Source organism: Branchiostoma belcheri, unplaced genomic scaffold (genome assembly GCF_001625305.1).
Source record: "Branchiostoma belcheri isolate BF01 breed outbred unplaced genomic scaffold, Haploidv18h27 scaffold7, whole genome shotgun sequence".
Taxonomy (NCBI): Eukaryota; Metazoa; Chordata; class Leptocardii; order Amphioxiformes; family Branchiostomatidae; genus Branchiostoma; species Branchiostoma belcheri.
In genome coordinates this window covers 5,625,117-5,635,847 of record NW_017804353.1, presented here as the reverse complement: position 1 = coordinate 5,635,847, position 10,731 = coordinate 5,625,117, and the positions used below count along the sequence as shown (strand labels likewise).

At 42.5% G+C, this 10,731-nt stretch overlaps 1 protein-coding gene and 1 long non-coding RNA gene across 2 annotated transcripts; one reads left to right on the top strand and one right to left on the bottom strand.

Annotated features, from left to right (window-relative positions):
• Positions 1-852: 852 nt before the first annotated feature.
• On the top strand, positions 853-1,647 carry LOC109484423. Its single transcript, XR_002141072.1, has 2 exons — positions 853-1,458; positions 1,565-1,647. It is a non-coding gene; the product is annotated as an uncharacterized LOC109484423 (long non-coding RNA).
• A 90-nt stretch (positions 1,648-1,737) lies between these two features.
• Positions 1,738-9,853, bottom strand: LOC109484422 (kelch-like protein 13). The gene is made up of 8 exons (XM_019787672.1): positions 9,069-9,853; positions 8,572-8,733; positions 7,951-8,114; positions 7,051-7,180; positions 6,468-6,591; positions 5,444-5,570; positions 2,887-3,168; positions 1,738-2,010 (listed from the first exon to the last, which is right to left on the bottom strand). The coding sequence occupies exons 1-8, from the start codon at positions 9,847-9,849 to the stop codon at positions 1,960-1,962; spliced, it is 1,821 nt and encodes a 606-aa protein (XP_019643231.1). The 5' UTR covers positions 9,850-9,853; the 3' UTR covers positions 1,738-1,959.
• Between the last annotated feature and the right edge of the window lie 878 nt (positions 9,854-10,731).

Sequence of the window (10,731 nt, the reverse complement as noted above, 5' to 3'; positions counted from 1 at the left end):
GAAGCATTATTACTGTAACTGAAGCCGCGTTCGCCTGTCGACAATCTCTCCCAAACGCATCGAGACATGAGCTATACATAATACACATGTAGGATGTACTACTCCTATCGTGTAGTTAAATAAACTGTATAAACCAAACTTTATGGAGGTCGTCGACACTGTTTTCTCGTGGATAGATGGAATGTCACGACTCACGATCCACGGAGGCTAACCTCCTTGCATGATCAGAATTTTCGATAACATTGGCCACGCGCTCTTCAAATATTTCTGACGTTCTGCAGTAGAAAACGCAAACCCAGAGGTTCGATTCTCGGCCGCTAGGTAGCGCTTCTATATTGCTTGTCGCAGTTTATTACTTCGAATCGTTGCGTACCGGAGCCATACGAAGTCAATACTTAGTACTGTAAACCGGGATAGGTACACCTGGCAACGTTATGCCGTAATGGAATGTGTCTTTGGCGCCAATACACAATCATCACCAATTAACAGGGCAATCTGTTATTGATTAAAATGACAATAGTGGGAGGAGCGTCCCACGCTGAGAAGTCGCCCCTTTGCTGTTTGTTTCACACCTTATCAAACAACTGGATCGGTATTCGCGCGATCGCGATATATATCGCCGCCAGAACTTTGTTTGACACAGAACTACTAGCCTTCTGTGCAAGCCTTCGGGCGGGTGGGATTATTGATGCTACGTTTTGTAGATCTAGAATTTGTGGCGGGTACAAACCTTCTCTGGGCGGCTGGTTATAGGTTGGCCGGCAAAAGAACGCTTTAAAAATTCTACAAAACGCAGTATCAAAACTCCCGCCCGCCCGGAGGCCTGCACAGGAGGCTAACACAGAAGAGCAATTCTTTCAAGGGAAAAAGTCTTTCTGTCTTCCCAAGTTGTTTTTTTTTTAAATCAGTTTCATCTCTTCTTGGTAGAGGATGAAATTTTTTTTGCTCATGACTGTCCCACTTTTTTTTACCCCAAGCAAGCAAGTCAGGGTTTGCTTGAGTCTTTGTATATTCATGAAATACATTTGTACTCGCCTGCTGACTGCTTTTACATTTGTATATGTGTGCAGAAGGTAATTGGCCATTGTTTGTACCCCTTTTCTGCTCTAATGTTTTATTGTTGTTCCCATTTGGAAGCGTTAATTTTTCTGATGGAGTGAATCATTTTACACGGAGGTGTGAATCAGCCCTATTGACGGTGCCTGCATGACCTTCCCTCCCTTTTGATGATGCGTAAAATCCATTTCATTCAGACTTCTATTGAAGTTCTAATGTCTGCTTTGATAAAGAATGGGGGTAATTATCACCATGAAAAATGGCTATTATATGCCCCTACATAATGTCCTTGGTCATATATACTTGAGGTTTATTGTACCATCTTTATCTTACATTCTAGCAATATAAGGAATCATGAAATATTGAAGCAATGATTGAAGGTCTTGAGGTACATTTTTCGAGGTAGGGTAGCCTGGGTTCCAGACCCATAGCACGCTGGACACAAATATCTCAGTGAGCCTGAGATATTTTGTGTCCAGTGTGCTTTGGGTCTGGCATCCAGGCTAAGGTAGGGGAGCATAATGTTGTTAATTCGAGCAAAGAGGTTCTATTCTCTATCAAACCTCTTGCTTCTAGAAAATAAATTGCTCTCAAAATTCTTGCTTTATAAAGCAGGCTTCAAGAGCAGAAACCAAAAGGGGAAAAGTAATTTTCAAATAATTTTCTGTATCCCTATATCCCTATATCATTTCTACTCATATTCATATAAAATTATCATTTCTGCCCTTTATTCGCATGTTTTTGTAGCCTAGTTTTTAGCCTTTTTCAATACAGTGTATTGTCATTTTTATTGAGCTAATGTTTGGTATTCATCCAGCATGTGAATGTGACCCCGATCTTGTCCTTGCCTCCGCTTCTCTCTTGAACTGTTCTGGCAAGGTCAAAATGGCCGCCGCTATCCCATCACACTTGTACGGTAGCCTTCCCATGATGCTCCACTCCCACTTTTCCCACCTGGAGCAAAGTATAGTAAACGTCAGCAACACAAAAAGTGGTTGATTTATAATGTGCAATATTTCTTTACTTTACTGTTTCAAAAATGACTAAGCATTGGATTCATCATTCTATTTCACAACTTCATTCCTGCACCTGGAGTTACCAACCTGTCTAGATCCAGAGTCTGTACTGTGTCTGTGTACTTGGAGTTGGCATGGGTGAAGCCACCGAATACGTACAGGGTCCTGTTCAACACACAGTGTCCGAACCAGCAGACAGGGATGGGCCAGGTGCTCACTTCCATCCAGCAGTTCTATGCAGGCACACATGTATATAGTCAAGGGTTAAACACTGCCAAATCTTGTTAGCAGTCTAAGTGTTAATGCTTTCAAGTTCACGTGCACAGTGATCTGCACAAGACAACATGTTGGCACCCTTTCAGGAGACAATAGTTGGTGTGTGTATTGGGAAGGGCCTTTACCATTGGCCCTGACATTTTTGAGTGCCACGTCCAATTTGACAACTTAACTAAGAACAGACTAAAAGGATTAGCTAAGACATCATTATTGGGTTACAAAGACATGTTACCTTATAGTGGACTAATCATTATATGTCTGGCACCCTGCTCAACTTGTCCCATTCAAAAATGCCAGTACCTCTCATACTATTGTAACAATGAGTACAGATCAGTATAGGCCCAGCCCAATGGGTCCTGGACCTTTTGGCTTAATCAGTTGGTGTGCTGGTTGAGAGCTGACACGCTGTGCAAGTGGCACAGGTTCAATCCCAGGGGTCAGAGTCAACCTTTGAGTTACCCCTTTGTCTTTATGTGTTACACTATCATACAACATTTTTTGTTTAACACTGAGACAGGGGGGGGGGGGGCAAACTTACTCCAGCCAGGCTGTACATCTCCACCTGTGCGATGGTGGTTGTGCCGTTTTCACCCCCGAACACCAGGAACCTGCCGGGGACCGCCACCATGGCGTGGTTACTCCTGGCATGTCTCAGTGGGGCGAGCTCCGTCACGCCTGATTCGGGGTCGTACAGGCGGAAGCCGTTCCTCCCGCGAGCGATGCTGCGCCCACCGCTGATATAGACCCCGTTGCCATGGACACAGCAGGCGTGTCCGAGCAGCCCGACGTCCAGACCCGCGGCATACTGCCAACGGTCCTCCTGTACGTGTGATCGGCACATCAACGAGAGTTATAATGTTATAACGTTAGTATCTAACATAACTTTCAAGGATACATGTATTTTCTGAAGTGAAAAACATTGAGTCAGACTTAAAGGTAAAGGTAACAGTAGAGGGTAGAGCTATAACATTAGTATCTAACATAACTTTCAAGGATAAAATGACAGCAACGGGAATTTGAAGAATATCATTTCATCACACCTGATATTTTTCTACCTCCATGTGTAGTTAAGAGGAGAGAGAGAATTATATTTCTACAAAAATGAATCTATCAATTTTTCAGTTACTATCAACCCATCTATTTTTGTGTCAGGCTAAGCTGCTGCTTGTTGTAATACATGTAATACAACCTTCTATCCTTTCAGAGGCAAACTCACCAGAGGAAGGTACCTCTCCACTGTGGAGAAGATTCTCCTCCCCAGCCTCCCACCAACAATGAACAATCCCCTGTCCAGGGGGAGCAGGGAGAAGCCAGACCGGGGATGTGACAGGGGGGTCAGCTCAAGCCATTTGTCAAAACGGGGGTCATAGCGCTCAAAGGTGTCCAGGCAAGTTGTGTCCCCAAACCCTGCAACATATGGCCGCAATTGTACATAATTGTCCCCCCAAAAATATGGCAAATCACCAAAAGTAACTGTGTTCCTTTCAAAAATTGAAGGTGATGTTTGAACTTCGAAGAGCTGTTCATGCTATTAGTTTCAGAGAAGCTAGAACTTTCAAAATGTGAAAAAAAAGGTTCACCTCAGGCTTGTAGACACATAAACAACTCACACCATGATGCTCACACCATTGGACAAACATGACCACCCAAAGAAACAGTCCAAATACCTCTCACTGGATAATAGCTTGAGCTGATATTCCCATTGCATCCCCAGAGCAGCAGACCCTTTAAAAAATCCCCTGTAAGATTTTAAATTAGCAGGACTTTATATGATGTAAACTTTATCTTGACCCTTCCCTCTTCCCTCATGACCTCAATGAAAAGTGGCTTGCATGCCAATTTGAGCTTTCAATGGTTCAAACAAATTATTGCTAATCTGGATGTCATCCAGGCTAATCCTCAATAACATGTCAATATTTTTACCTCAAATGAATATTTTTCTACAGTAGAGTTGATCTCCTTCCCCTTCCACCCCCCTATGGCGTACATGGTCCTGTCCATTGCAACCAAACAGAACTCTGAACGTGGGTCTAACATGTGCTGCAGCTCAAACCACTTGTTCCAGCGGGGGTTGTACATTTGGAAGGTGGACAGCCACACACACTTGCTGAACCCTGCATACAGATAGCAAGAACAAACATACAATACACCATAAAACACACACCAAGAAACTATGCTACACGTAATCCATAACAGCATGTTTTATTAGACTCATTAGACAGCACAATATACTAGTAGCAAGAAGCACATCGGCAGAACGTACTGCGCCTGTGCAGAACCCTGATTTTTTATGGTTTTCGTTGAAAGTTTGTTCAACGTTGCATTAGAATTTTACCTGTTGCAGAGGTTATCTTTTTCGAAGAAACTTTTAAAAACTACAGACGGAGTGTTAACCTTGTATGTGGGAACATAACCCGAGACATTCTGCCAAAGTGCTGTGCACAAAATATTAACGGGTTTCCCACAGGTGCAGTACACACAGCATACAGCAATGTACAGGACATCAGAAAACGGCAGTGTCAATTTTACCTCCAGCAACATACAGAAAGTTGTCCAGCACGGCGACTGCATGGTACATCCTGCCACGGGATGGCAGCTCCTCTACCTGTTGCCATGGCAACTCGGCATCTGGTTTCCATGAGGAGGACAACGATGGATCCAAATAAAGGACCTGGACAAAAAGAATTACATGAAGGACATTGTAGGACACTTCACTTATCATATTGACTTTGAATATTAAGGAAGAAAATCTGAGAAAGAAGACAAAAATCAGTGGTTGATGCAGGTAGAAAGTAGGACGCTGAAGGAGTCAGAGTTTGGAAATGTCATTTCAGACATATGTTAAAAGTTCATCTGTGTTGGTAGATGTCATTATGACGCAAGTTCTACTGTAATGTCCAACAGGAAAATTGGACTAACCCCGGGTAAACTTACCCAAACTTGGTGAGCTGTGGATCATAAGTTGCAGTGGATCATAAGTTGCAGAAAGTCTGTCCCCCCTCCTCCCCTCAAAAATTGCATAAGTCATATTACTTGTGTTAGATAAAATCATGCAGTTTAAACTTGCTTCATACTTCCAGACATGTTTTTTTTACCTCCCTACTCTCATCTGCCTCCCCCTCCACAGTGGACCCTCCCACCACCACCAACACCTGACTGGCTGAGCGGACCTGTGTACGGCGGGTCTGCTGAAGGATCTGCTGGGTAGGGCACTTCTGATACCTGTCAGGGGAGACACAATGTTAGCAAACTCAGGAGACTGTCCTCTGGGAACATATGTGTGGTAACAAAAGGGGGTTCATAAGGTACAATAGCGCTTGCCAGAAATTCTTACTCTTTATATACAAAGATCCATACACGTGTGCTATTATAGTGCATTTTTCTTTCTAATAGTAATCACCTTTTGTATCCCGCTAGAGGTGTCAAGAAGAGTTAGGGGTGACCAGGTGTGGAAGGATACTAGTATAAATGTGAGCTGTGGTGAAGTTGCATTGCACTATTGGTTGAAAAAGCACTATGCTTTGCCTCAGAGGATGACAAAGCAAGTGTATAGGTACGTCTTACGATTCTGTGAAGCCTGAATGAATGAAAAATTGTACAATATGTGTACAACTGATATGTACATACTAGGGCTGCGGACCGGTACACTGTACCGGTCCAATACCGTAAAAATCGTTTCGGTACAGGTCCAAAATACCGGATCATGAAGTAACGAGTATATACCGAAATAGCTAGTTTACACCATGTATATGACTAAAGATAGGTAAATCCTACCACAAAGACGAAAAATTAGCACTGGAAAAGACGTAAACACCGTCGATTGATTTGAGATCCTCAGTCTCACGAGACATCGCGAGAGTGTGGCTGATCCAGGGTTGTGATTGGAAGATACTGACAAGTTGTCAACACTTTATTGTTTGTGTCATGATTGAAAAAGTGAAGAACACGTGTTAATTTGTCAAATTGTTCAGGTACAGGTACAGGTCCGGACCTGTACCTAAACCTCTATACCGGTACCTGTACCTGTACCTGATGTTGCGTTTAGGTACGCAGCCCTAGTACATACATATCAGTTGTACACATGTTGTACAACTGCTGGATGCTGTAATGTGTACGTACCGTGTTGCCTCCATAACCAGAGCACGGCAGTCCTGGTCCCTCCTCATGAAGTCCACCGTCCGTACATGTCGTACCAGGTCCTCTATGGACAGCAGGGGAAAACGGACATGGCTCATCACCTGACCTGTGGGGGAGAAACATGTCATCACATGTAGGGAACTGCCAGGTCTGTAACAAGACATTACCAGAGAGCACAAGACCTTAGTGTGTGTACAGAATACTAAAGCTTGATTCAAATTAAATTTTATTAGATCAGATATACATTCACTTGCTTGAAGTAAAAAGTGTTGCAGTCAAAGCAGATTATTGTAGAGCAAGATAATCGCTACATCATGAGATATTTCTCTCACCATTGTTGTGTGCAAGCGCCACCTGGCAGTTGAGCTGTTAATTGCATGCCAGTCACACCAAGCGGTTTTCTGACCAAAGCATGTCATCTCACGGGTCACTGTGCTGTGATGCAAGAACAACATGGTTTGGAGTCATACATGCAGTCATAAGTTTGTTATCTAGCATCATTCGCTCTAAAGCTACACGACAAATACAATCTTAGTCTCAACAACAACAACATAAGATTACTCACCAGCAAACTGCCGTCTTGTTTGAAAGTCGTGGTTGAGCCAGGTAAGTGCTACACGGAAGGTCTCCAGCTCATTGGAAACACCCAAGTGGTCACTGTCCAGATATTCACACAGCTTATCACACACCAAGTCCTGAAAAGGAGTAACCACAGTCAAATCTAGAAATGACAAAATCAGTCAGGTATCTAATACAAAATGTATAACAAAATTCCTTACTATTGTGTCACTGCACTGTTCATAATACCATGGTATTGGGAATGACCATCATATACATGTATTTGGTTCACCTTTTAAAGTTTTGACCATATCATTAACAGTGGTCGAAATACTTTTTTTCAGTGCTCTGCAATATTGCAGAAGAGTCAAAATTTTGTTCTGCAATATGGAAATACTTTCTGCAAATACCCAAGCCTCTATACTACAATCTTGCATATTTATGAGCATGAACTATTGATTGATATGCAAATTAGTGAAGACAAATTTTTGGAAGTTCAAAAGGAAACAAAAGATAAACAAGTCAAGACAAGGATGATGCAAATTAGTGAAGAAGCTCCTGTTGTTTCAGAACAGGAGCTTAAGTGTTGTCTGTCCTTGGAGCCAAATCCCAAGTGCCAATTTTTCCTGCTGCAAAATTGCAGATTGTATAAATTTTTCTTCTGCAATCTTGAAAATGTATCTGCAGATTGCAGATTGCAGACAGGTATTTCGAACACTGATTAAAAAAGTGCTCATGCTTTATAAAAGGAGTTTTGTAAATGCTGATATGAGAAGCAAATTAGAAATTGTTTCTACAAGCATGTTTCTTAGCCTGATTACCGGTACCTATCTTAGCTACTGAGTCTTGTGAAGAATATGACTCTGCAGCTAAATAAAGGTTTGGTAACCAGGCTAATTGTTCTAACCTGAAATTGGGGCAGTTTGGACACTTGAGTGATGTGTGCTAAGATAAAGTCATCTGCAGCTGTCTCTAGTCTGTCCAGGCTGTAACAGTCTGCCTGGTGAAGTCGTGTCAGACAGGAATCAACTGACATTGTCTCTATCAGATGTTCCAAACAGATGTCTAGCACTGTGAACAAAAAAAATTGAAATTGAAATAAAAATCTTAAAACTGCAAATTCTACTTCCAAACATACTGATTGTAGTTATCCATGCAATTCAGACTGTAACTCTAACAGAGTGGTAAAATCATGTAACCTATATCAATAATAAAGATATCAAAGAGACTAACATTTGTAATAAGCATGATCAGCAACTTGACAGTTATGGTCTGCTCTTTTATTATTAATATTAATATTATTAATAATATTAATATTAATATCATTATTATTCATATATATGGTGACATGAGTCTAAAACTCCTGCTATAAAAATTACAACATGATGTAACCCAACACTAGTTACCATGGTGACAGACATCTGGTTCAGGTCATTGACCTTATGTGTTTCGAGAAGAAGAAGAGGAAGGAGAAACAGAGCAAAAACTGTATGTTTTCCTCAGCTGGGATGGTAAACATTGAAAGTACCATCATTGATGAGGAGGACACTGGCAGCCTCCAGTACATCCTGTAGAGCTGTATCAGACAGATGGACCTCCCCAGTGTACATGTAGTGTACAGCAGCAGACACACCCACAGATGTCAGGCCAAGTAGGGTCACCTTCTTCTCTCCACACTCACGCATACCAACTGTACATAAACAGACATGTTAGTCAGCAGCATTGTAGCTATTCCCCTATATTATGGACTTATTCTGCTGAAAAATACTAACACACAAGTTCATTTGTATATCAAATATCAAGAGCAAGAAAGGAAGGATGCTTGGCAAAGTCCAACTTTGTCCTTCTACCTGCTACATAATGTAATCCAACACAACAGGGTGTCTACTACTGCACCAGTTACCATGGTGACAGCCATCTGGTCCGGGTCATTGACCCTATTTCAATGTTCGGTGAAGAAGAAGAAGAGCAAGAACAATTATGTTTTCATTCAGCAAAGATAAACATGAAAATGAAGAAGCTAACCTGTGAACATGGCCCTGAAGTAGTCACTACAGGCAGACAGAACAGCGCGGTGTGCAGGGAAGGTGGCGTGTTCCGCCACCAGCACAACGTCACACGTGGTGACGTCAGTACGCAACTGCTGCAGACCCTGCACTACTTCTTCGAAGTGATTATCATTCACCATACACATACTGTCACTCTGCTCCTCTGGGAATTTGTCAATTTTTGACAACCTGTGTGCAGGTATGGTAAATTTATTGCTTAGAGTGCTACTCAATGTTCCTGACAAGCTAGCAGCATTGCAAGTTTCCTTTCTCAGACCTGTGTCATATCTTTGACACTGAAGTCCTTCATCACTTCTTGTGAGGCGAAACACTTGTTCCTCTGTCTGTATGTCTTGAGTTCTGCCGTCTTTTGTAAACTTGCACACTGCCTTCAGTGATTCCATCTCCAATAGTTCTGCAATGCTGTTGACAGCACCCACACTTTCCTCATTAACACACAGTACACCTGTGTAGATGTAATGTACAACTAATGACAATGCCGCTGGCAGTGCTTTACCACACTTAAAAGTCTCTCCCTGTCTCAGACAATTAAAATTTTTCTTGATGGTTTGTGAACACGTAGAGAGCAAGACCTTGTGAACAGGAAATGTCTGACCATCGAAGCTGGTAAGTAACAGGTCACAAAGTGTGCCATCTTCCCACAGTGATGTAAAGCCTTTCAGCAGGTTGACTGCATGATTGGGACAAGATCTAGTGGTGGATTGGCTTTCTGAGAGGTTCTCAGCTGTTGATGCCATCTCATCCTATCGGCAACTCTATTTACTAATAATTTAGGAAAGTAAACTTGTCCCAATCAGCAACAAAATCTGGTATGATATTACACGTATTAATCTTCCTCGTTGCGTGGCATTGTTGCTTGCACTTCACGTTGTCTTCTGCTTCTACCTGCAGTGACGAAATGGAGATGTAATGGTAATTCAGATGAGTCAAAATCTAAAAGCAGGGAGGTTAGAGCAAGATACTGCTAAAAGATAAAAGTATAGGCACAAGGCCTGCACATACTAGCCTGCACATAATACATAACATTGTCCCTGGCTTAGCCTCCATCCCACAAAAGAAACGTTGGATGAAAATCTTGCAACAGATGTGAAGAAGGCTTATCAAAAACCTGTTTGTTGTGATGTGCACTCAGTCAGAATCAGATATGCTCTGCTCCACATTGACCTCCACTGACCTCATGTAGAGGTCATCCTGGGTCAACCATCCCATCATTCCCGGAAAAAATGGCGGCGCCCACAGACAAGAATTTTTGGTAAAGGCGGCATGTAGCGAGTCACAAGTATGCTAATGAGTAGCATGCTAATGACTATGCTAATGACTACTATACCAATGAGTATAGCAACACTGACACTTATAACATTACATACATCTACTAAGTGTTTACTTGGTGTCCCAGCCCATTTATGCTCATCAATGCCCAGCCATGCCCAGCCCAGCTCATCCATGCCCACCCGAGCTCATCCATGCCCACCCGAGCTCATCCATGCCCATCCCAGCTCATCCATGCCCACACATGCCCATCCCTTCCCATCTCTGTCCATCCCAGCTCATCCATGCCGATCTCTGTCCATCCCAGCTCATCCATGCCGATCTCTGTCCATCCCAGCTCATCCATGCCC